Raw genomic sequence first — 27488 nt, forward strand, 5'->3', positions numbered from 1 at the left:
AAATACAATTGTTACATATTATACATGATTTAAAACACAAAAGTTTAGTTAGTGCTTGCTAAGGCATAAAAGTAAAACTGAACACCTCAATTCATGCCAAAAGTTTCAACAAATTATAATTTTACCTCCAAACGCTGGTCGCCCAAGACTTTCAATGAAGGATGATGGTGCAACTAACTTTAGAGTTCAGGATATTATGACTCTATGAGGGATATTGGCAGCCCTTGGAAGAGTTCTAAATCTAAGGACTGGAGTCGACCCAATAAGCACTTAGAGCGAGTATGGCAGGGATTGTGTTCCACGTGTTGCGTGTATAATTCTTCCATAGATAGTTTTTGAAGAGGAAATCTCAATCAACTATGTTACGAATAGCTCTATTTTGAGGATTTCAATTTTCAATATTGCATTTTTCTCAAGATGAACATCATATTACTGTCAGGAAATAAACAACTTCAATCTTTTAATGAACTGTGGAAAAGTTTATGGTTCTTGCTTACCAGCCTTGTGGGATCAGAAATGTAATATAATTGAAATAAATAAATACAATTGTTACATATTATACATAATATAAAATGCAAATCAAGAACAAGCACTTTTTCGGGCCGGGCCGGGCCGCGAGACAAACCCCAAATCCCAAACCCGTCCCAAAAAAAATCGGGCCACTTATTTTCTACCCAAACCCGCCCATCGGGCCATATATTGGTAACCAAACCCACACTTTTTCGGGCCGGCGGGTCGGGCCGCCCATGATCACCTCTAATTTGCTAGTGTGTCTATTTATGTGGTTCAATATTAATGTAGTATTAATGCTCATTAGGTTTGAGAATAATCTTCACTTTCAAATGGAGGACAAAATACAAGATGATAAAGGAGTATTTGATTAACCCCACTATTTTTAAGAATGATTCTCAAAGTAACTCTCCAATGCTTTTAAACCATAGAATAAGTAGTCTTTGCATAGGATACTATTTTCAAAGAGATATAAATTCAAAAGACAATAATGCATAAACAAACTTCAAGGTAGTTAAACATAACCGCATGAATCAAAAGTCAAAGAAAACAAGTGAACCCGCAAACACGTGCTCGATAGTCGATAACTTGTTGAGCCTTCGACTTGTAATCCTCAGCGAAAAATGTCAAAGGAAAAACATAGAGCCACAATGCGTGTGGTCGACAAGTCATCGAGGCTTTGGACCTTTTTTTTCCTTCACATAGCTAATTGTTTTAATATTTGAGCATTAATCCTTGCTTGCTTGAGAATGAAGTTATAACTTTTAGAATAAAAAAGAAAGATGTATGCAAAAAAATTGTAAAGAAACGAAAGATTTAAAATGTGTTTGGTGAAGAATAATAAGTTAAAAAATAAAAGAAAAATAACGCACAAACTAAGGAGACAAGAAAAACACACACAACAAATTTAAAGAGGTACTTAGCTTAAATACCTATCTCTCAAACAAAGTTATATATTGTTAATCAATCAACATTACATGAATGATTCAACCCTCACACACCTTGAGAACAATCTCTCAAGCACAAAGTTTTACCCTTTAGGGGTCGCTTGGATTGAGAGTAAATATTTAAGGGGATAAAAAAAGTCAAACTAATGTAACAAAGTTAATTAGAGATGCAGATGGAGTTATTGAAATAATTGTGATAAAGGTATAATAAAAGAAAATAAAAAATGATGAATAAAAAAGAGGTTGATTTCCCTCATTAGGATGTAAAGAATTCTCCCACCCTCCCCTAGGGTAAATTTGCACCTCAAAATAAGGGAACTAGTTGTTATATTCTCCATTTTCATTACCTTCTAATTAATTCTTTTACCATAACAATCAAATCCTTTTAATCATTTATCTAATCAACTTTGTTTTCCTAGTTTGACTTTTATTTACCTTATAAATATTTGCTCTTAATCCAAGCGACCCCTTAATGAAAATTAAAAAGATACAATAAATACGTTTATTTATTTATTTTTGTCTTTTTTTAAAAACAAAATTTTCCCCAATAAACATGCAATACACAATAACTATTTTTTAACAAATATACCCCTATCTCTTAACAGCTAATTTATATAAGTATTTGAAAACAAAAAAAACTCTCTTAGCTTATCAAACAAAGCAACTAAATCGATTAATAATCAGCTGAGAACAACCAATTGCCACTAACGTACACCAACTCAATAAATCATACCATATCATCATATTTAATATATCCCTCTTACAAAGCTAGAGTTCCAAATAGATAACATATAACCCAAATTTGTACCTCTCATAAGAAAGGGCATAAAGAATGTGATCAATTAGATCCTACGGGCATGTTTGGATTAAGTGTAAATATTTAAGGGAAAAAAAATGTCAAAGTAAAAAAACAAAGTTGATAAATGAGAAATTAGTGAAATTAGATTATTGTAGAGGTGGAAGAATGGTTGTAAAATACTGTAAAAATGAAAGAAACTCTCAATTTTATGGGGCAAATATTTATCCTATAGAATGATGGAGAAATGTATTACCTCCATAACAGGGAAAACATCTTCTTTTTTTTTCATAATTTTTATTTCATGTTTAATTTACATTATTCACAATTATTTCAACTACTTCAAATGCATTTCTAATTACTTTTAATTTATTAGTTTAACTTTTATTTCCTCTTTAAATATTTACACTCAATCTAAACATACTTTTACTAAACATCAACTCAATGGACAATGAATAAAATAAAAAGATGAAAAAAGACTATAAAATAGTGGGGTTGCTAAGTGGTAAAAATGGTTACCATTTTGTGAGAGGTCTCCAGGTTACAACTGAAATTTGACAAAAATCCAAAAATTGAGTTCAGCATTTCTACACGGAAGGACCTCAGATAGCTCATCAATGGCTCTCGCTACTCTCACCTTTAAATCCACCTACTCTCCTCCCCTTTCACTCCCTCTCCGCCACACAAAGGCTCGTCAATTTCCTCCAGTTTTCTCTCTCCATCTCAAGCGATATCCAATTTATCGTCTCCCTCTTTCTTCTAGAACTTTCTGCCGGCGTCGGAATCTTCTTATAGTCAAATCTGCAACGGTAAATGGATTATCAGTTTCTAATAATCAAGAAAATCAAGGAATTGTGGAAAATATTGAGTTGAGAGAGAGAATTCGGAGATTTTTGGAAAATTTGAAGTCTATATTGCCTGGAGGAAAATGGTGGAGACTATCCGATGAAGAAATTGATGTTAACCTGACTGCGAAACCAGTGACTGTTTGGAATGCGCTTTATCGCATGTGGAATCTGGTTTCTAATGATCGTTGGGTTATTTATACAGCCTTTTCTACTCTTATTATTACTGCGGTACTATTCTCTTTGTCAATTTATAATTTGTTGGTGCAAATTGTTTCGTTATGATTTGTGTATTTCTGGTTGAATTTATCTCCATTATGAATGTCTGGTTGCTTTCTGAAGCTTTTGTGTTAATGTGCTTGCTGGTGTTTGTAGTGTTCATTCTCTTAAATGGTAGTTTGTTTACTGAAGTATTTGTTAGGTTGACTTAGATACTTATATACTGAAACCAAAGCTATAAAATTAGCTTTGTCTTTTCACACAATTAATTAGAAGTTTTGTAAGAAGTGAAAATGCGCAGCACAGATTTGTCTTGTTTTTGGTAAATGACTTGGAACATCTTTTTGTGGAATCTTGTTTATCTGTCTGTTTATATAATCCATTTATAGCACGCTGATTTACTTATTTACAGAGTTGATAGAAGTGCCTAAGAAAAAGACAATCCTTCCTACCTCGTTAAAGTATATGATGCATAATTCAAATTTGTAATTAAATTTACATTTGACAACGAATGCGTCCGCCCTGTTTTATCACCAAAAATTTATGTTCTTTAAAGCATTTGTTTTCGCTAATATTTCGTTTGACCAAGCTCATTTGATTAGGTTTGTTAAATCAGGATTATTTAAGCTTAACCTGTTGATAAGCAAGCTCAAACATCCCAGTTGCTAAATGACGCAAAACTCAACTAGTTTGACCAAGCTCTTTCGAAACACATGGTGCAAAAGCTCCATCAAGCTCAAATCATGTTAGATCGCTACACTTTTGTTTTCACGTTATTGAATGCACTATTTAGACCCTTAGTATATTTAGTTGTGCATATTAGAAATTGTAATAAGTCAGTTAACAACAAGCCTTGAACTCAACAGATTTGGGTCGACTACATGAACCTAGGAGCAAATTCAAATATGATGATTTGAATCTGATTGCTGACTATTTTTGCATCTCATTGTCGCATATGCTAAGGAGCTAAGACAAACAATCATGGTTGTTTCTGTGCAAATGTGACACAGTAATCTCATTGTTGGATATTAGGTATTTGGTCTTGTGTTGCAGATAGTCAGGTAGTCTGATGGTTCTGCTGATTCCATGTAATGGTTATCACTGGCATCTTCGTATTGTTTCTCTCTTTTCCTTAGCCAAAATCAATGTTATCTGCATAATGGACCCTTTGACCTCTCTTCCTTCTGAATCGTTCTGTTTATACAAACTGACATAGTTACTCGCTATCATTTAAAATATGTGTAACACTCAGAAACAATTGCTAGCTTTGCTTGGTTTATATATCTTGTAGACTAATTGATAAATGTCCTATTCATATGTTTGATGAACTGAATGGCCCTTTACTTTTTCTTTCCCCCTTTTCAGCTTGCAGAGATCTCAATACCCCATTTCTTGACAGCATCAATTTTTTCAGCTCAGAGTGGCAAAGTCATGATCTTCCGTAGAAATGTGATTCTATTGGCATCTTTTTGTATCACTGCAGGAATATGCAGGTCAAAATCTTGTATGGGCAATTTACCCTTTACTCTTAACTGTAGCATAGGACTTTATGCTTTGTTGTTTTCCTAATGACGATGATTTTGTGATTGCATATTCTCTGCATTTTTGTTTGGCTTATTCACTGTGACTCTGACGTTGGTCTGATGTCAGCGTCCAAACTTCAGTGTTAATGAACTAGCACAATGTTGACCATCCTTTCATGTAGCATTCACATTTTTGTTGGCTTATTTATAAATGATTTATTGTAATATATTTACATTTGAAGATAATGTGTTGCTGGTTGATATATTGAAGTATCAATGGTAATATCATGACATGTAGTAGGTTTTTTTATGGTTATAAACAATCAGTAAATCATGTTCACAAATTACAAAATTATGAGCATTTGTAGTTTATCGTTCGTGTGACATCAATCAATTTTCCAACTTAATTTTGCTACATGTTAGCTACCTTAAGAAAACCTTGCTTGGGCCTGCTAAATGTTAACAGTAAAGACAAATCATACAATAATAGTTAGCTAAATTCAGTGATATGAACCTTCATATTGAACTGATGACATGTTTGTTCAGATATCTTAAAGTAATACTATGAAACATTTTACACTTTCGTTTTTGGTCCATGATTATTTGTTATTCAGTTTCCCATCCTAAAAATGGGGAGTGATGATAAGTCATAGGAACTTTTGTTACCATCCGTTTTGTAGAAACTCATTGAGCTTCATCACATGATTACAAATTATTGCTTCCTTTGCGATCATTCTCTCCACCCACTAAAGGTGTAGTTGAGTGAATTCACTTTTTAGTTCATATTTTGCCTTTTCCCTCGATGAATTTTAGGGATAGGAACAGGGAAGTTTTGGAAATTGTGCACTAGATTTGTATGAGTACCATAATTCGCTAGTTGTTTGCTTTTGGAATTTGCGATTCGCTCAAAATGACTCAAAAATAGCCAAAAACCAATCATTATTCGCTTTTTGTGATTTGCGATTTGCAAGAAAATTAGCGAATCATGTGACACTAATGGATACATATTCAGTTGATGCAGTAAGACATCTGTTTAATTTGTATCTTTTTTAGTATCTGATTGGTTTTGATATGAAGTTTATGTATGACTAACATAACGGAGAAGCTGACCTGCTACCTGTTTTCTTGAACTACAGTGGCATAAGAGGGGGCTGTTTTAGCATCGCAAATATGATCCTTGTGAGTGAAGCTTTTCCATGTTTTCTTCTTTTTTCCTTAAGTTAGTATGTAAAATGAGCAGTAAGTGTCTACCTGCTGTTTTCTCCAATATAAAAACAAAACACCAAAGCTTTAATCCCTACATATGTGGTCAACTATATGAACCAAAACAAATCAGCGTTGAAAATTATCTCTACTAATTATTCAACCCTTTCTAATATTAATAATTATATCCAAATCTAATTTATCCTGATTGATAGTGCAAATTTTAATTACCGCAAGCACGGTGTACATGTAGCTACGGGTCGAACACAAGGAGATGAGTTAACTAATTTGTTTGCTTTATGACTACAAGACACGGATTAACTAAGTAGTTAGGTTGAGAAACTAATACTACGATGCAAATTAAACTAATAATTAAAGCTAAGACAATGATTAATACGAGAATAATAATATGACAAATCTAGGGCGTCGGGAATTACCTAATTCTAACATAGAAATCAATTACTCTCATAATTGTATGAAGTTGAGTTATTGGCATAATTAAACGTGATCTAATTAACCTCAAGCTTCCGCTCTATTGATCAATATCGGTTTAATACCTTACTAGTATTAATCCTCAAACTTCCGTTTTATTGGCTAAACTAGTAGGAATTTAACTTAAATATATCTTAATCCTAAATTAATCTCAATCTCAAACTTCCGTTTTATTGAAAAGATTAATAAAGATATTTAAACCAAGATTCATTAAGTATAGGTTTAATCATAGACTCAAATTTCACACAATTAATGAATAAAATATCATCCCATGCTTCGAATTAGGGCTTTTACCCTAACCCTAGAGAGGAAAGCTACTCACTAGACATGGTAATAACAATGCAATTCATTATGAATGATGACTTGATAGAAACACTAAACATAAAAACGATGAGTGATTTCAATGCACAAAGATAAATAATAAAGCAATAAATAAAGAAAACTTACTAATTGAGAAGAACGAAAATGTAAATTGCAAGAAAGTTCAACGTAATAATGAAGTTTAGCAACAAAAAGCTTAAAGAACAAAATGAATTATGAAGATTAAAAACTGAAAACTAAAACTGCTGTATCAAAAAAAAATAAAAAAATAACTACCATTATTTATAGTGGCTCCAAAAAATAACTGTCGAATGCACGAAAAAGGCACCTGACGTACTGGCGACGACTCGTGACATCATGGGCGACGACTCGTCGCTTTGCTACTGCCTGGGTGTGTGACTTCAGTGAGTTGGCGACGAGTCGTGGCAATTTTGAGGACGAGTCGTCACTCAGCCTCTGGAATGCAATGCTCAGATTAGAAAGTATGTGACGAGTCGTGGCATCAGGAGCGACGAGTCGTTGCTTTGGCACTGGACTATGATGCTGAGATCAGTACTTATGCGACGAGTCGTGGCATTTTGTGGGACGACTCGTCGCTTTTGTTCTGGACTATAATGCTGAGCGACGAGTCGTGGCTTTTTGGCATGGCTTAGCTATGACTCGTTTCTTCTCCTTAGGGCTTGTTTGGCTCGATCTCTTCACTTCTTTTAGGGGTCTTAGGCCATTTCTCCAGGCCTTCACCCTCTTATCACCCCCGGGACATAATAAAACTCCGATTTTGCCTCAAAATTACATAAAATACATTATTAAGCACATGAGAAAAAAATATCGAATAGCACTTACAACACTACCTAAAACTCACTAAAACATCACATAAGAAGCATAAAAATAGCATGAATAAGTGCAAATAATTGCACTTATCACTGATGAATGTGCTACATTTGGATTATTGTGATTTATCAAGTTCTTGATTTAGTATTGAAGAGAATAAGGCAAAATTGGAAATGTGTGGATGATATCAAGCAAAAGATTAAATATGTGGATGAGAATTAATGGTCTCAAGTTCTTTTTTATTTAGCCTTTTTATTTTGGTTCACATTTCATAATGCTGGGTTGCTCCTATTGATCTGAGTTCATGTTCAATTGCAGGTCAAAAGGATGAGGGAAACATTGTATTCTTCTCTCATGCTTCAGGTGCTGTGCCATCATATGGATTCCAAGGCTTTCCTTGGGGTATAGAACCCCTTCTTTTTTCATTTATTGATTTGAGTCATTCTCTTTGTAGGATATATCCTTCTTTGATGCTTCAACTGTTGGTGATCTCACTAGCAGGCTTGGGGCAGATTGTCAACAGGTGTCTCGTGTGATTGGAAATGATCTTAATCTGATATCACGCAATATTCTGCAGGTTAATTTTTGCTCTGATCCCTCTCTCTTATACACACACAGTCTCACACATTTGTCTTTTTTCTTTTGTCAAATGACTATTATAAACTTTTCTCTAAATTTATTGCACTCTGTTTGCTATCTCAGGGCTCTGGGGCCTTGATCTATCTACTAATTCTATCATGGCCGCTTGGTTTGTGCACCTTAGGAATATGCATCACACTTTCATCAATTATGATTGTTTATGGCCAGTAAGTTCACATTTTCATCACACAAATGCTTTGGCTTTACTCTAACCAATGACTACTTTGCAGTGCATGGTCCATGGATAAGCTAGCAATCAAAATTCATAATCTGAACAGCTTCTAGGTGTTTTGGTCTAATTTTAATGTACAATATCTCTTTTACAGAACATACAGAAAGGGAAATGCATGACACTTGTCACTTGTCCTGGAAAATATTCTTGAGGATATTCCAAGTTTTGAGTTTTGTTAATTGCTTTAGAAATTTTTAGAACTATAAATTCGGTACTGATTTCTGGTATGCGAGTAGAATTTACTTCTGGTTGATAATTTAATGTTGAGCTCTTCTGCAAAGTATGAGAATAATAATTGATCTGTTATCTGCTTTTGTTTGCAAGTGGTAAATTTATAACAATTTTTTGGTTTTCTAGTTTCTGTAGTGTGACTGATAAGAAATCCAGTCTCTTTCACAAGTTCACACTAGACAACTTACATGGCATGGAACTGATGCTATGTTTTTTTTTAGAACACTTTATTTGGGCTATGATTATCAAAACAATCCAATTTTGGCTTTTATTTTGAGGAAGGGTCTGAAAGATATCTGACAGGTACCAGAAGAAGGCAGCAAAGCTGACGCAGGAGTTCACTGCCTCTGCCAATGAAGTAATGTCCGTAACATTCCTTAGTTTTTCTGGTTAACGTTTTTTTATTGAGTACTTCGTTTCTGGGACTTAGGTCGCTCAAGAGACGCTATCTTTGATGCGAACTGTTAGAGTATATGGCACAGAAGAGCAAGAAATAGGAAGGTGCGTATTTTGTGCAAATTGTTGAGCCAATTTTTTTATGTTAAATAAGCAAACCCATATGATGCATAGGTACGAAGTTTGGCTGGAAAGACTAGCTGGTATTAGCTTACGGCAAAGTGCTTCATATGGACTCTGGAATTTCAGCTTCAATACCCTGTACCACTCCACTCAGGTTGGTCACATGCTTTTCTTAATGTAGAGATAGTCTCTACTTGACCTCCTATATTGCTGTAATATGGAAATTGTTGTTGTACGATAAGTAAATATTTTGGACCAATGTTCAACAGCCTTACTCCTCTGAATGGTGTGCATCTGTCGCTTGTCAGGGTAATATAAATGAAGGGAAAACCTAGCTTTGTCTTTCATGCCCATTTTCGTAATGGTGTTTACTTTTGCCCTTTATTTTCTTATTGTTTCTCCTTAAGGCAAGGTTGAGTTGATCGTAGAATCTTGGCACACTGCACTGGCTGCTTTAGCCTATTGGTTTTCTTTGATCATACAGAATTTGTCCTCTTTGTTCTCTAACAATGATTGTTCTTCCATGTTGATGTTTTGTCTATTTAGGACAGTTAGTTATTTACTATTGCCTGTGTTCTTGAATGTTGCTAATGTAGATTCTTGTATGTAGTCTCTTGCTTTACTAGTTCTCTGTAGTGATGGATTGTCAATGGTATGAGTCCAACTTCTTATTGAAACTATGGAGTCTGACATATATCCTTGCCTTTTCCAGATTATTGCTGTGCTGATAGGGGGAATGTCTATTTTGTCTGGACATCTTTCAGCAGAAACACTGACGAAGTTTCTGTTATATAGTGAATGGCTAATATATTCAACATGGTGGATAGGGGATAATGTGTCAAATTTAATGCAGTCTGTGGGAGCTAGTGAGAAAGTATTTCAGTTGATGGATCTCTTGCCTAGTGAACAATTCACTACAGAAGGTAGAATCTCAGATAAGTATAAAATAGTGAAAAACAAATTTCATCAGCCTTTTTGGTTTCAAGATAACTCTGTGTTTCCATCAAGAAGGCTCAATATCTGTATTTGACAAAACCCAATCCTTACACTATGTTTGGATAACAATTTTAGAGAGAAAAGAAAGGGAGGGAAGGGGAGGGAAGGGAAGGGAAAGGAAGGGAAGAGAAATATGAAAGGGAAATAGCTCTTTTTTGTATAGGAGGGAAATGAAGGGAGATGGGAGTTTTACCTTCAAATCCTTCTAACTTTGGAGAGATTGGAACCTTAACAAAAAGTATCCATTAAATCCTTTCAATTCCTCCCCTTCAAATCCCTTCCCTCCCATTTTGCTATCCAAACAAAGAATTCTTTCTCCCTCCAAATCCTTCCCCTTCCTTTCCCTCCATTTCCTTCCGTCCAAACACACTCTTAGCTTAGTAGCCCAAGATCTAATTTGACCCAAGTTGTTATCAACCAACCAGTTGTCCAGTCCAGACGTGCAAATTCGAAGTGTAACGACGTGAGACTTTAACATGCACATTCGTCTCAAACCCAATATTTGACGTCTCTCAATTTGGAAACCTGCTGGAGTAACCAAATTAAAGTTCTAGCGTAGCTGCAAAGGCTAATTTGAGTCGAAAAAATGCTCAATAGAGATATGAGATTTGGTCTCACTATATACAAAATATTAACCATTAAATTTTACTTATGATGAATAAAATTGATGGCCCAAGATTTTTGTTGGCCAACATATACCATGGTGAGTGAGGGAAAAGGGAAGAAATTTTAGTTGCTTGGTTTGTTAATCAATTTTTCTTCTGCTTATATATATATGGTCCATTATATCCTCTTGCTATCAACTAATGTAGTGCTTTGATATCTGATACAGGAGCAAAACTACAAAAGCTGATAGGCCATATTGATTTTGTGAATGTCTCTTTTTTCTATCCTACAAGGTCCGAGGTATGTCTAAATGCTCGTTTAACACTCATCCACTAACTCTGGTACTGTTCTGAATTCTAAAATACTTGCATACTTTCTGTGTATGCTATTGTGCTAGCATACTGCTTTTGCTTCTTGATTTTTTGCTAGTTAGGTGCTGAATTTGGATTTTGTGGTAGAGCTTCTTAAGCTGTGTTGCTAACCATCTATGTTTCCTCATTACTTCATGTTGAGTTTACTATTTCTTCCATGTCTTCTTTTATACTCCTAAAATTGTTGGCTTGAACAAATGTGAGATTTTGAATTTTTTTTGTACTTAGTCCTTCAAGTTCTTGAATTTGAGGGATGTCTAAATGGGTTTACACATACATTCTGCCATTTTCATTTTCATCTCTATTCCTTCACTGACATCATAAGTGATTTGATTGAATACGAATTGTTTAAGAATATAAACTTAGGCATCATGTATCTCAAAAGAACCTAATTACAGAATCATGAATACATCTTTTTAACTCCTTGCAATATTGACTTGTTGATTGCAACATGGAACTTCATCCTGTTTAGTGTCATATTTTAAGCAGCATTGTACTGCTCTGGGGACTTACTTTCTGTGACTTAAACAGGTACCTGTACTACAAGACATCAATATTTCTATGCATCCAAATGAAGTCATTGCTATTGTAAGTGGAAACTATATGACTTCTTTCTTTTCCCTTTCTTCTGGTAAGTGTGATGTCAATCCAGAGCTAAATGTTCTATGTTGGGCCATTGCTGTGTCTAAAATTTGGTATCCCAGATAAAAATACTTCTTTGAGTAGAGGAGTGGCTGAAAGGTAGAAAGTTAAAAGAGAAAAAAATGCCTGTTAAAATAGGAACATGGGCTTGCATGTTGCCGCAACAAAGCCCTATTTAGCGTAACTGATCACCGAGTCTCTGATCTTCAACTGATATATTGTTGTACATATTATTGGTATAAATTCTTGCTGGGCTTTGACCCCTGCCACCCCCTGTTATTCTGGTCTCTGTGGTACTTACTTGGTCAGAAAATCAGAGTCTTGAACCCAGAAGTTTGTGTGGCTCCTAAATCTAGTTGGGTCTGAGGCTCAACCAGTTGGTGGCTTTGTGCCCACCACTCTATATTATAGGGAAATGGTAATTGTGGCGCTTGCCAATGAGCTTATTTGTCTTAAATAGTTCTACATGTAAATATATGACCTCATGCATGATAGCATATTGGCATTGAGGAATAAGGACCCCTTTTCATATCTTTTGTTAGGTTGGTCTTAGTGGCAGTGGTAAAAGCACAATTGTGAATCTTCTTCTACGTCTATATGAACCAACTAGTGGTGAGGTACGTATCTCGTTATTCATATGGTTCATTTCTATCACACAAAAAATGTATCTTCCGAAGAGGATAACCATTTAATGTGTTTCTCTCCTTTTTTTTGTAGATACTCATAGACGGTTTCTCTCTCAGAAAATTAGATGCTCAATGGTTCCGAGAAAGGATTGGATATGTGGGCCAGGTAATGCTAGTTTTTCTCTGGCAATCCGGGATATATTGTTTTTAGGCCCAGCCAATAACCTGTATGCTGGATGTTTGATAAGTTTTCTGAACCTACCACTTATTCTTGAAACAGGAACCTCGGCTTTTCAGAATGGATATTAGTTCTAATATAAGATATGGGTGTCCCAGAGAGGTCACACAAGCAGATGTTGAGTGGGCTGCTAAGCAAGCTTTTGCTCATGACTTCATTTCATCCTTGCCAAATGGTTACAATACCATTGTTGATGATGATCTGCTCAGTGGTGGGCAGAAACAGCGGATTGCTATAGCTCGAGCTATTCTCAGGGATCCAGCCATTTTGATTCTTGATGAAGCTACCAGTGCCTTGGATGCAGAAAGTGAACACAATATCAAGGTTTGTGTACGAGTAAATCATGGAATTTGTCATAAGTTCCTTGAAGCAGAAATATATGATAGATCATTGGCAGGCTAACGAAATGAAAGAAAAAAGTTTTTTGGATGTGGCTTTAGCTGATAAAATAAATTTTATGCAGGGTGTTCTTCTTGCAGTAAGAAATGATTCACGATCAAAAAGAACTGTCATTGTAATTGCACATAGGTTTGTCTTTCTTCTACAAAGTGACACCCCTTGATAACGGTTACGAACATGTTTGTCAAGGGTATTGGTTCATGGCTTCATACTATATTGGATTTTTGAATCTAATAAACCATCTTTTGCAGACTTTCTACAATACAAGCTGCAGACAAAATCGTGGTGATGAGTGGCGGTCAAATTGTTGAGGTAGGTCTTGTATTCTTATCATTATATTTATCTGATACTCTTAGTTTGTGAGCCTCAGCTTTGAAGCTATCTTGTGATTTACTTATGAGTAATTTCCTTATTTGAGTGTATGTAAAAAAACTTCACTTGTAATAGCAGAAAGTTCATAAGATGAAGCTTAGACTTTTTCCGATGTCCAAAACTAATTATCATTTTATCATTCTTGTTTTTGACATGTGTAGTTGGGCAGTCATAAGGAGCTGCTTCTAAAAGATGGATTGTATGCAAGATTGACTCGTAGACAAGCAGATGCAGTGGCTTGAACTGCAGACGAATGATGCAATTGTTGTATGCAGACTTATTACAAAGTTCAGAGCAATCGACTCATCGAGATATTATTTAAACAGCAGTCTCTGCTGCGCTCACTGGTGATTGAAGCCAATTCTTTTTCTTCTAACCTGTTAACCTGGTAATGGTATCTCACAGAAGAAAATTGCATTGATCGGTGAATACTGACGATCATTATCATTAACGTGGTTTGCAGACGCAGCTCAATTTTTAGAGTAGCTGCAACACGTTATCTCCAGAAGATTTCAACGTATGTTCCAATACCAAATTATAGAAACTTGGCTCAATCCAGAATTTGAGTTATTTGTATGTGTTATGTGCACAATGTGCAGTCATTTTGTACGAGAAAGAAGCAACGTGTGCGTGAATTGAACTTGAGTCACTTTACTAATCTTTTCAATGAAGAAATCTCAAACTTTTTGTTCTTATCCTTTTAGTCGTCATTGCACATTTCATCCGACCCGCTCATTGGTTTTTCTTTTAATGTTGTATTTATTTTGCTGCATTTTATAATTTGGTAACTGAATCATATATCTCTTGTCATTTTAGTTACTCTTTTTATTCCGCATTACACATGTCTTTTACATCAAATGTCTGCTCATGGCCAAATGCAAATGCATGGCCATAAAGTTTGTGAAAGTGATCAATTGACTCTTTAATTTTGTCAAAAAAATTAAACCCTCTAATATATAGATGTAAATCAGCCTCTTATCTTTTAATAATTGTGAAAGTATATGCAGGGAAAGAAATAAAAGGGAAAGTAAGGAGAAAAAAAATAGAAAGATTATATGTTTTTCATTTGAATATTAAAAATAAAATAACGATTATTTAATGAAAAAGTTATTCGACATTTTGTATTGAAAAGGCCTTTGAACAATAAAAAATTTGGAAGGAAAAACGTATTAATCTTTCCTTCCTTTCCTTTTTTTTTAAATGCTATCTAAACATTTTCTAAATCTTCCTCGATTCCTAGGCTTAAAACATTCTTTTCTTTAATATAAATATATTCCTTTTTTTAAACACAATCCTTAAACATCGCCACCCTTATTTTAATGAATTGACAATTGCCCTTAGACTATAATAATAATAATAATAATAATAATAATAATGATAATAAAAATAAAAATAATATTTAAAAAAATAATGACAATAATAATAACAATAACAATAATAATAATAATAATAACAATAATAATAATAATAATAATAATAATAATAATAATAATAATAATATTATTAAAAAAATTTTAAGGGGTGAGTCGCACAAAACCCGCGACTTGGCCACGACTTAGTCACACGTTTTGTGCGATTGAGCCGCGGCTGAGTCGCGGGTTTTGTGCAACTCACCCCTTTAAATTTATTTTTTTTTTAGTTTTCAAAATATTTTTATTATTATTATTATTATTATTATTATTATTTTATTTTTTTTAGTTTTTTTAAAAAATATTATTATTATTATTATTATTATTATTATTATTATTGTTATTATTATTATTTTTAAATTTTTTTAAAATATTATTTTTATTATAATTATTATTGTTATTATTATAATAATAATAATAATAATTATTATTATTATTATTATTATTATTATAACAATAATAATTATAATAACAATAATAATAATAATAATAATAATAATAATAAAATTTTAAAAAAATCAACTCACCCCTTTAATTTTTATTTATTTTTTTTTTTTTAAAAATATTATTATTATTATTATTATTAATTTTTTTTATATTATTTTTATTTTTATTATCATTATTATTTTTTTTATTATAATAATAACAATATTTATTATTATTATTATTATTATTATTATTATTATTATTATTATTTTAAATATTATTATTATTATTATTATTATTATTATTATTATTGTTGTTATTTTAAGTGCAAGAACATTTTTGTCATTTCATCAATATAGAGGTAACGATAAAATGAAAAGAATGCCGATGTTTAGCAATACCCTTTTTAAATGCTATTCAAACACATCCTAAACTTTCCCTGCTAGACTTAAACATTCTTTTATTTAATACTTTATAAATATATATATAAATTAGATAAGAATAATTAAATGATTAGTACATGGTAATTTCACCTTTAACCAATAGAAAAATAAGGATATCATTAAAGAGTACTCCCTATGTAAACGTTCATTTGATTATAGAGTTGTGTATATTAATCACAAATTTGCACTTGATGAATAAGATAAATAACAATTAAAGTGAATGGAATGGGATTATAAGAGATAATAAGTGATACTAAAAAGATTGAAAGAGAATTTTGAAAATCATTAATCATAATCATTAATAACCCAAATAAAAATCAGACGTAAATCAATTAGAAATTAAATGCAAATTAAGGACTTAAATAAATATAAGAGTTGAAAACAAGCCAAAAATTTAGAAAAGATTACCGAGAATAATCTAATAATCTTTCGTGATTTCCCTACAATAATTTCACCTATTGATAAACTATGAATAATCCCAACTTTGTGGGTATTTTCTTAGGGTAAACTCGGTAACCGGATAACTCGTTATAGCAAGTTTTATTTTTTTAAAAAAAGATAAATTAAAATAAAATGTCGAAAAAAATATTAAAAAATATTTTTAAAAAATTATGAGTTTTTTATTATTTAGAATTTTTAATGTAAATTTTAAAATTTTTCTCTAATTTTAAATTAATTTTTAGTTTACTTTTTTGGTAAATTACCTACTATAGTGGGTCATCGAATTATTCAAATTTACCTTAGGCAAATATTCCTTAAAGTTGAAATTATTTATAGTTAATTAATAGATGAAATTATTATAGAAAAATTATAAAAATGTTAAATTATTTTAAGTAATTTTTCTAATAAATTAAGCACAAATAGCTAAAATTAGTCATTCTTAATTTCTTAAAAAAAAAGAGAAAATAATGAACAAGAGCAATACAACCCATCTCTCGTCTTCAAAGGCTACCCAAAAAACCCAGAATTTTTAGAGCAGAGAGAAACGTTAACAATGGAATCATACCAGCAGCCCCAGCCGCATCACCATTACATGAGACCACCACAACCCCCTCAACCTCCACCATCGATGTCTGCCGATCCTCATTTCTCTCACCACCTACAACCGCCGCCGCCTCCTCCTCCGTCAAACTCGTGGTTTTCCGGCCAATTTCAATACCAACCTTCTCATTCTCCTCCTCCTCCTCCTCCGCCGCCGCAACCTCAACCTCAACCTCAGCAGCAGAATCAGTGGGGCCCATCTCCCCCTCCTTATCATGCGCACCCTCACCAGCCTTATCCTGCGCAACACTACCCTCCTCCTCCTCCTCCTCCTCCTCCTCCGCCTCGCCCTTCTCAACCTCCTCCCCCTCCTCCTACTTATTCTCATCAGGTTTTTATTTTTTTAGGGTTTTTCATTTTTAGGGTTTCATTTCTTCTTTTATTTTTATTTTTATTTTTGATTTTTATTTTTTAGCTTTAAATGTTATGTTTCTTAGTTTCTACAATAACAATATGCCTTCACCTCAATGCCTTTGAGTGTTCCCTTTTGGGTCGGATGTATCATGTATGCACATGGATCTTGATTTAATGGGCCATTTTAATACATATAAAATATAAATTATAATTGGAAACCAAGGAAAACTAAATCTTTACCCATTGACATAAGGGACACATCAGTGTTATGTTTGTAATTGTGACAAATAATATAATTATCGAACATTATGAATACTAAATTGTTCTTGTTATTTTAGTGATATAACTCTGGTTGATTGATGCATTTTAGTTCGCATAAGATTTGGACACTTGAACGTTACAAGTTTATTTGCTAAGAACAGGAGAATTGATACATTTATACTTGTATGAAGTATGACTTGTATAGCTACGGTAGCTGGTTTGCTGCATCTTGAGTATAGAATTTGTTTTGTGGTGCTTGGACTTGTTAACAGTGTTTCTTTTGCTGCTTATTACGGACATATGGAGTCTTAAAATTTTGATTTTGGCTCTTGAATTTATGAGAGAAGTAATGAAGTGGAGATTTAGGTTTCTTGATCCCAGTGACTAAATGGGTTATTGATATAGGTTTCTTATATCATTTGACAGAAGGGGTTTCCTGTTGGATATGGCAAGTCTATGCTCTATGGCAAGTCTGGTCCTCTGGCACTCGTTTCTGAGTGTACGATTAATAATGTATACTGTCGGTTTTGTGCATAATCGCTTTATAACTGACCCATGAAGTGAGGTTTTGAATCTAAAAGTTGGTGTTTTTTTAAGCTGGAAAACTTGGTTAAGAGAAGTAATTACTAGTTAGTCAAGAATTAGGTTATCTTGAGTTTGATGAGAATTTGGGGATAAGATTGTTTTTTGATTTTCTTCTGTTCTGGCGTAGTGGTTGGATATGGTGATTTTGTTTTTGGAGGTTAAATTAGAGCTGCATGGTGAGTTATGTGCACCTGTTAGCCCCTTGCTTCTTAAAGTCTAGAACCAAGGAAAATTCGAGAAGGTAATTTGGTGCTATATTGATAATTTGGCCAGATGTCCTTGGTTGTGCAACCAAATAGTGTTGTTTTGCATTCCACTTTATCTGGCCAATATAAATTTCCAATTCCACTTGAAGATGTAGCTACTTCATGTTTATTTAAACTACTAGTTTGAAGTTCATATGGTGCAACTGCAGTTTAGTGGCTAATTTTATGGTTTATTGGTAGATGTTTGGTGTTTGGGTAGATTTGATTTGCTTTTGTTTCCTTGCCTGTGTGCTGTGATGCTAGAGACATGTTTTCTTTATCCCCCTTTTGGTTCATTTATTTCTTTTGAGTGATTTTTTTTTTTCCGTGTCTTGGAATTTGATGATTAAAAAGTAGACTAGGAATATGTTTGCATTGCCTTTTTCAATGCTTGTGCCATGATTTATTATTTTTTTACTGCTTTTAATCATGTACAAATGGCCCTGTATGATTTTCTTTTTTCGTATATATGACAAGTGACAACTCAATTGCTATGTTATTTTGGGGTGCTGTCTTTTATGGTTTCTTTGGTTCTCTAATGCTGTTGCAGAAGAGGATGCTTTACTCTCTTTTCTAATACTGTGTTTACAGGATTGGACAAATGCAAATTGGAACCATCATGCAGGTTGGGAATATCCAGGTTAGTGATCTTGTCACTGGATGCTTGATCAATCTTTTTGTTGGAAATTTACTGTCCAGTGTCGTATGACAGTGAATTGTGTGCTATGTGTGCTTGGCCTTCTTCAATGCTTAATCTATATTCTCATTTGGACAACTGAACTCATACATAGAGCATAGTTTGAGTTTCCTGTTTCAATCTATTCCTAGACTGAACATTCTCTGTTAAGCTAATTGACCACATCATTCCATTAAAACAAGAGTCCATTACTTTATTGCCATTAAGCCTCTTACGAGAAGGTTTCAAAAACATAAATGAAATTCTGTAGGCAAATAGCTTAGCTTTTGAGCTATGTGACTAATCTATATACTTTTATTTATGTTATGGAAACCTATTCTGTTAAGGAACTTTAGGGATTATAAAAGGACGAGAAAGATCGAAGATGACTTGAAGGGTAGGAGTGTAAAAAGATATGAAAAATCTATATTTAGGGAGAAAGGAAATTCATGTGGACAACCACCGAGACTATTTATTGGTTCATGTTGCCGACCTCAATTTCTTTTTTGGGGATTAATGCTTTGACATTGTTGTGTTTCGGAAACCTTCTCAGAAAAGGTTTAGCTTTATGCTTGTTTTCATGGTGGACATATTCATTACCTTTATTTTAAAAGAATTATATTATTTATTATTATCTTATCTGGATTGGTTTTATAATATTAGATTGACATGATTTCATGTATCCCTAGTCTCGTTTTCTTGAACTTAATATATGCTTTTACCTTTTGTGGCAACTAATATTGTAACGTTTTTCCATCCTCTGCCATCTAAAAAGAATAAGAAAAAACTTAGAAGCGTAACTCTAGGAGTGGACAGGTCATTATTGAATCATCATCTTGTTTCTTTGAAACAGCCCATGGCAATGAAGAAGACTGGGCTGCCAAAGCAAGGGCGTGGGCTTCTGCCAGATCTGAAAGGGAAGATCAGTACCCACAGTTGCAGTTTACGTCAGTGGCACGTCAAGATGAGCCACCCCAATATGCAAACCAATACGCGGCGGAGCCTCATTATCAAGACATTCAGCAAACTTCAATGCCTACAACTGGTTTTCAGAATTATCAAGGACCTGTTGCACCTTTAAATAGGCCACCAATGGTCCATCAGCAGGAGCCTGCACCCATCAACTCATATGCTTCAGATGCATATTTTTCATTTGCTGCTAAGGATGGAGCTCTTGGTGGAGACATGAGCTCTATGTTTCCTGGCCAGCAAGGCCCAGCAAGTTCTGTAGTTCATCAGCCGGAGGTACCTTCTAGTTATTCTTCTGTTCCAGGTAATACTTCACTTGGAATTTTGTGTTTTCGTGTGAAGTCGCTCACATGATTGGTTATGCCTAAAGTTACGAAAAGATTCACTAGTCAACTCCTAGCTACAGCCTGTCTAATCACTTGCTGAGTTTGTTTCTTAGTACCTTATGAGAGCTTTTAGATTACCGAACTTTAGAGCTTTTTGATTAATTTGAAATTTGAAATACCTATGTTTCTAGGATGGCATTTGTTTTAAGAGATGCATACAAGTTTTGATATGGATTTTCTAGCTACACTGTTTAATGGCTAAAATTCTTATGATTCTCTCTGTTCTGGTAATATGTGAAGAGTAGTTTTGCATCTTAACATGCGGAGTTTTAGCAAATTATGAATGCATGTTATTCAGTTATTGTGCATATTTTGATGCCTATTATCATCAAGATACACACTTATTTCTGGAAAATGTGGCAGGTAAGGAGGATGGCTCACAGAAGCATCAAACATTGCTACCTGCTGATGTTAGGTCAGTACCAGCCGATCATGCTCACTTTGCATATGGAAACCATTCAGTGGATCCGATGGATCAACCTCTTAATTTTGCATCAAGACTCAGTCATGAAAATGACCCCAAGATGAAGTCCGGCTATCCTGATTCGCCAGGACCAGTAAGAGCAAACGACGCTGTTTCCACTGTGTCTTCTTTGCATGCTTGGACAACTCCAGCTGCACCTGGTGCACCTTATCCACCTGCATTTCCATTAGCCTCACAGGTTTTGATTTCTTTTGCCACTTTTAATTATATATTCTTAATCTCTTTACACTGTACTGGATTGTATAAGAGCTGAACTTTGGGATTATTGCAGCATGATCCATCTATAGATGTACCTCCATTTCCGGGACAACCTGCCCCATTATTTGGAAGAGGCCCAAGCTTTCAGTCTGGAGTTCCAGCACCTGGTGGTTTGGGTGCAGGGAGTTCTCATCATCCAACTGCAGCTTTTCCTGCTGATGCATACGGATCTTCTTTGGGCTCTGAACGTCCTAAGAAGGTATTGCGTTGTTCTGACATTGACACCCATCTTTTTTTGTTCATAAAATGGATATTGATATCTGCTCCTTTTCTTTTCCTGTTAGGCTGCAGTTCCTAATTGGCTAAGAGAGGAGATAATTAAGAATAAAACTACAATTCCAACTTCGGCACCAGGGCCCTTTAAAGATGGAAGTCAATCAAATGAAGATGAAATAATTAGCAAGTTCAATGCAAAGGGTGATCAGGCAGACAGCAAAAGCATGGATTCAGCCAGGTCAACTGAAGAAGAGGATGATGATGATGATGATGTATGTGATGTAATTTTGTTATGAGTAGGTTAACTTGTTGGGATTATGGTGTTATGGATATCAAGTTGTTTCCTTTCTTTTAGGACTATGAAGAAGCACAGAAAACTGTGGCTATAAATCAGGAAATTAAGCGTGTTTTGACAGAAGTTCTCCTGAAGGTTGTGTGGAATTTTTTAGTTACTTTAATGTTCTCTTATCTCCGTTTATTGACTCTCTCTATCTCTGTCTCTCTTTTCCTGTTTATAGGTGACAGATGAGCTTTTTGAAGACATTGCCACACAAGTACTGAATGAAGATGATCCTACTGTTGGCGGTAATTACTTTGATTTTTGCATGTGTAATTTGTTTTGTTGTTGCCTGTTTTGCTTTTACCTGACTTTTGGCCCTTCTGAATGGTGCTTTCTTAAACAGCTGAGGTTAATCCTGCGAACAATAGCTCCGTTCATGAGGCATCACCACCATCTCTACCAGCTGCGGCTCCTAAAGCTACTGCAAAGGTTCTCATTCCAATTAAAGCAAAGGAATCTGAGGGACATGCTAGTAGAGAATCCAATTCTGGTACACATGGAAATGTTTTAGGTCTTGCAAATTATGACTCTGATGATGACGATGAAGTCCAGACTCCAATTGTTTCCAGTTCTGGTGCTGGTGAAAATGGTCATCAACAGTTAGAAGCTGAAGATTCTAGGAAAAATGTGGTAGCTGCTGAAGGTGATCGTAGAAATGGAAGTTCAGTTGGGGCTGAAAGCAGCCTAAACCGTGATCCTCCAGCTTTCAATGAGCATGGGACTGTTAAGGATTTGGATGATGAGGCTCATCAAACCTCTTTTAGAAGCTCCATGTCTCTGGATAAGAAAGGTGATGATGTTAATGGTGAATCTATTGTTAAGTCAACAGATAATGGTCGTAAGTCAAGTTTTAGTAGGCCTGATATTGCCAACGAGGAAGAAAATTCAAGAAAGTCAGCCAAAGATGATTCTCAGGAAAAAGAGGCTAAAAGACGTGACAGACATGAAAGTAAGAGAAGTTCATCCGGTAGGGACAATCGCAAGGGGTTAGAGAGTGGTAAGGAAAGGGAATCTGAGAGGGAGGAGACTCATATTAGACAAGATGAGAAGCGTCAAAAAAAGGATAAAACGGAGGATTATAATACCTCTAGAGAGAAGGTGAAGGAGCAAGATGATAAACGCGAGGAGAAAGTAAAGGGATCTGATTCTCGAAAAAAGTCTTCTCATCCTGAAGATAAGGATGGCAAAAGAGATCGGGAGAAAGACAAGAAAAGAAGCAGTAAAGATGACACAGATAAGAAAAGAGAGAGAACAAAGGATGCAAAAAGTGACAAATCAAGACACAAATCAAGTGATGCAAGTAGACACAGACGGCGACGTTCCTCCTCAGTTGGAAGAAAGGGTAGAAAAATTGAGGAAAGCACGGATGGCTCAGATGAAGAAGCCTCTGATGACTCTAAAAGGTTGGTTATATATCTCACCTGTTTCCTTCTCTGTCACTGGTACAGGCCAGTTAATGTCAATAACAGTATTCTGTTCTATTCTGCAGGAAGGTTCATTCAAAAAGGCGTAATATGTCCCCCTCCCCTGTCAGGTCTAGGCCAAGGTATGTACCAAGTGAATCTTATCATTTGTTTGCAAGTTAACAGTGTATCCACTTTTTCTTCTTGATCTTTGACATATACTTCTCCATCCCAGCCATTTTGCCTCCTTTTTTTCATTAATTTGTAAATAAAGGCCAAAATAACTTTTTTTATAAAGGTTTTTTGCACCGAGACGTCACTTTGAGCAATTTGGGTAGCGTTTCGTGGTGATTGAAGTCGGACGTTCCCAAATCGCAGAAACGTGGCCATGTTCCACGTTCCATGTAACTATGACGGAGACTAAGAAGTTGGCTATAATGGGTTAAGTTAGTGGAGTATTTAGAAATGAGAGAAAGAATATAGAGAGTAAAAGAGGTGGGAGTCATTGGGGCAGACTAAAATGGAAAATAGTGCAATTGTGTGGTACAGGGGAGTATTAGGTTACTATTCTCTCATTGTTGGCATGGCTATTTAAGGGAGTGCATGTGATAATGTTGATGGGCTTGAAAGATCTAGATGATAGATATCCAGTGCTTTTCCTTTGAAGGATTTCCTATTGTTTAATGAGTGATTCATATATCATAGAGCGTATGTAACTTGATTCTATATCTGAAAGCTTAAGGAGAAAAGTTTTTGTGCTTAGCTTAAGACACAATCCAATAAGTTTTCGTGCTTATTCAAGTATTTAAGTGTAGTTGCAACTTTGTCTTTTATGGAGACTTGTTATTGTCCTTTTTAAGATGTCTTCTTGGTCCTTCTATTGAACATGGTTTACTTTTTTGATTATTGTATGATGTTTTAAATGCATTTTTTGTGCTTGGAGTCCTGTTTTGTTTCTCTTTCTTACAACTAATGTGATTTTGTTAGCAAATTAGTTTGGTCCAAAAATATACTTGTGAATCTTAACTCTTAATACTTGCACCACTTCTCAAATTAAAGGGAGAAAGAAGGGGTGCAAGTATTAAGATATGGAGGAAGAATTCAAGTTACATAGAAAAGTCTTTTGTTTCTTCAATGTCATAGTTTTTTCTTATGTGCTATTATTTAATATGAATTAATTAAGTTGATGTGTTTACAACTTAAGCTTTTCTTTTGTTCTTTGTGGCTATATTTGTGGCCTTGTGGGTCAGTAAAATAAGGAAGGGAACTTAACTTTGTCACCTTCCAAGGAATTGGAACTTATTTTTTACCTTGTTCTTTTGTTGTCATGTCACATAATCATTTGAGCATTCCTATTGTAGATGCTGTCCACTTTTCTCAGTAATATTATTCTTCTTATTGTTTGGATAACAATGTACGAGGGGAAAGGAAAGGAAGGTAGGGAAGGGAAAGGAAAGGGTGAGAATAATGAGCAAAGCTTCCCTTTTTTTGTTAAGGAGAGATGGGAAGGGAAAGGAAGAGAAAACTCATTTACCTTCTAAATCTTTTCACTTTTGGAGAGATTTGTCTATTAACAAAATTAGAGAACCAAATCCCTTCTTTTCAAATTAATCTCCTCCAAAATTGTTAAAAATAAATCCCTTCAAATATTTTCCTTTCCTCTTCCTCCAATTCCGCTATTCCAAACATAGTGTTTTAAGTTTTTACATATTTGATGTTGAGAAGCATATGGCATTAAAATGAAACTACCTTTTTATGAACGGAGCAGAACTTTATTAATCACCAATGCATTATAGTATATCTTTGGGAGATCATGTACTTGCCTCAAAGGAGAGTCATGGAGATGTGTATTTTCGTTCCTTCTCAGTTCAATCTTTTTTTGTTTCTCTTGTGGGTATTAAAATTTCTATACTTAGCATATTCTTTAATCGCTTCTTCTCATTTGCCTAATGTTAGCATTGTTTGCTCGTTTGTTATTGTTAACAACCCTACTATTGGTCTTTTTGTCATTTCTACTGTTACCAGTGCTACTATTGTGGTTGTGAGTTATGTATTGTAACTATGTTATAATTATTTGTATCAATCTTTCATAATATAAACTATTTGTTTGGTGAATTTAGAATGTTCTTTCGACTGAACTAATTCATATAAGGGAATAATGTTGCCTATGTTTGCATTTTGCTTTCTTTTGGGGACCCTTTCTTTCTTTCTTACATGTATGAGTCGTTTGAAACCATCTCTCTAATAGTCTTCTCATTGTTGAGACAGGTTAGGGTTTCTTTTTTTTTTTTTTTGCATTTATAATAGGTGCTGATGGTTTACTGGTCTTTGCCTCTAGTTACTGCCAGGTTTAATTTGAACCATATTCCTGGATATAGGACGTGATGAAGGGGTTATATAGAGCATGAGTCGGAAGTTTTGTGAAATGTACTTTGATTAAATGAATATGTTGCAGTATGAATGTTTTAAAAATAATTTTAATTCAGCTTTGGCTTGGTTTTCATTGTGTATGGACAATTAACTTCCTAAGTTCTTCATTTCTGACAATTTGCGTAGGAAGGGTGGGTATTTATCTGGTGTTTTTTTCCATGCGAGTATGTGACATTAGTATACTCGTTTTCTTTGTCAATTAGCAAATTTATGTGTCAAGGGCTCACTCTTTGCTCATAGTGAATAAGCATGAGTATCATGTCCTGCATTTGAAGTCATTGCTCATGGGATCAGTATGATGGATGTTTTTATTTTTAGACGAGTTTCGCGGTCTCCTCATAGCAAGCATTCACAGCGCAGGCATTCTCCTTACTCTTCTCTTGACGATAGCAGGTATGCTTTGGTATTACATTGTTAAATCGTGAGTCTTAAGTTTCTTTTAGTAACCTATATATATATATATATATATATATATATATATATACCATTACGTCAATGACATAAATGGCTTCCGCATAAGTGGGGTTTAGGGGGTTGGATGTACACAACCTTACCCATTAATGATAACAAAAGTTGTTGATTGACCCTTGGTAGCAAATTTCATCAATATTTTCATACATAAATAAAAAGTGCACGTGATTTAATGAATTAACCCTAGGCAAAAGAGAGTGCTTCTAGTTTATCCGGGAACAAGCAAGTGGGGCATAATTCATACTCCCGTTGTTTCTAAACAAATAGGCCACTTGTAGCGTTTATCTTACAATCCATGGTGTTTTTATTAGATTCTTGGTTAAGGTTGCTGATAAAAGGTAACTTTAGAAAGTTCTTCAGTAAAATTTTCCGTATTTTGGATGTAGCTCATATTTTTGGCTCTGATCCGAAAATGTGGCCTAATTTTTAGGAATGAAGAGAATGTTGGAATTTAGATTAGGCAAAGGTGGCAAATGACAAACCAACATTAGAAGAGAAAAGTGTACTAGTTTACTAATACAGATAAAATTAGGTGAAAGGTAAAGTGTAGTTATTTTTAAAACTTCACAAATTGTCTTAACTTGTAAATATCTATACAGGAGTAGGAGGTCAAGGTCGAGGTCCCGATCACCAGTTCATCGACGTAGATGAGCAAATCAACAGTGATGAAGATCGGTTGCTGTTTCATCTGTCCGGATTCTGGCAGGTTCCAATATGCTGTGTCATGCAGGATGAACGTGTATTTGCAGTACTAAATACTAGCCAGTGTTCTCGAATTCTTCAAGCTTTTGGTTACTGCTGAAATCTACATGCCGAGCAGTGAGATGTCCAGGATACATTCTTCGTTTGCGTATGTCTGTCGATATCAGTTTTCCGAGTAGCTACAGAGACAAGAGGTTGTTGTAGCTACAGATTTCAGATTGATCAATAGGTATTGGTGTGTTTCTCCATGTGCCTTTAGGTTGTATTTTCTTAAATATTGCAACCAATAGGCATTTTTGCCTTTTTCTGTTTATTTTGGGATTTTAATTCTATTAGTAAGTTGTATGTTGTACTAGTTTTTGACTTGTGTTTCATTATAGTAAGGAAAAATTACACAAGCTACCTAATTTATAGTACCTTTTGCAAAAAATACCTAATATAGTTTTTTTTCAAAAAACTACCTTAAATGACATAAACGTTTGTAAAAGACTAACACTTGACGATTTTCGTATGTTGACCATTAAAATTTTATTTTGACCAGAACGTGGGGTCGCGTGAGTTACTTAAGTCAACATTTATTTCTCTTTTAAGACATGATTTCTTCTAATTCGTTTTCCTTTTTCCTTTAATTCTTAAGAATCCTAATTCTTTCCCCCAAATTAAATTATGTCTTTTCCTTTCACATGAAAATCAAAGTTCGATAGATATGGATGTGGAGTTCCTTTTGCAATTCGTGGACCAAGGAAACCGTTAATTGTTCTTCCTTATGACTCTTGAACAATAAAACTTAAAGTAATTAATTCAATTTTAGAAGATGCAACGCAATGTCAT

At 34.4% G+C, this 27488-nt stretch overlaps 2 protein-coding genes across 3 annotated transcripts; both read left to right on the forward strand.

The window, feature by feature from the left end:
* The first annotated feature begins 2766 nt into the window (after window positions 1-2766).
* On the forward strand, window positions 2767-14253 carry LOC130807879 (ABC transporter B family member 26, chloroplastic). The gene is made up of 18 exons (XM_057673260.1): window positions 2767-3329; window positions 4683-4810; window positions 5977-6019; window positions 8006-8050; window positions 8142-8264; window positions 8390-8493; window positions 9093-9147; window positions 9220-9290; window positions 9360-9462; window positions 10021-10231; window positions 11137-11210; window positions 11813-11869; window positions 12466-12540; window positions 12641-12715; window positions 12830-13111; window positions 13251-13315; window positions 13438-13498; window positions 13720-14253. Exons 1-18 carry the CDS (start codon window positions 2871-2873, stop codon window positions 13798-13800), a joined length of 2112 nt encoding a protein of 703 aa, XP_057529243.1. The 5' UTR covers window positions 2767-2870; the 3' UTR covers window positions 13801-14253.
* A 2464-nt stretch (window positions 14254-16717) lies between these two features.
* LOC130807880 (uncharacterized) lies at window positions 16718-27071 on the forward strand. Of its 2 annotated transcripts, XM_057673261.1 has the most exons (12): window positions 16718-17208; window positions 18914-18962; window positions 19852-20271; window positions 20717-21015; window positions 21109-21294; window positions 21380-21583; window positions 21667-21741; window positions 21830-21896; window positions 21995-23054; window positions 23141-23197; window positions 25803-25877; window positions 26555-27071. In XM_057673261.1, the coding sequence occupies exons 1-12, from the start codon at window positions 16831-16833 to the stop codon at window positions 26604-26606; spliced, it is 2922 nt and encodes a 973-aa protein (XP_057529244.1). In that variant the 5' UTR covers window positions 16718-16830; the 3' UTR covers window positions 26607-27071. The 2 variants fall into 2 exon arrangements, with proteins under 2 accessions (XP_057529244.1, XP_057529245.1); XM_057673262.1 differs by lacking the exon at window positions 25803-25877 and having other exon boundaries at window positions 16735-17208; window positions 26555-26750.
* The last annotated feature ends 417 nt before the right edge of the window (window positions 27072-27488 follow it).

This window comes from Amaranthus tricolor, chromosome 3 (genome assembly GCF_026212465.1).
Source record: "Amaranthus tricolor cultivar Red isolate AtriRed21 chromosome 3, ASM2621246v1, whole genome shotgun sequence".
NCBI classification, from domain to species: Eukaryota; Viridiplantae; Streptophyta; class Magnoliopsida; order Caryophyllales; family Amaranthaceae; genus Amaranthus; species Amaranthus tricolor.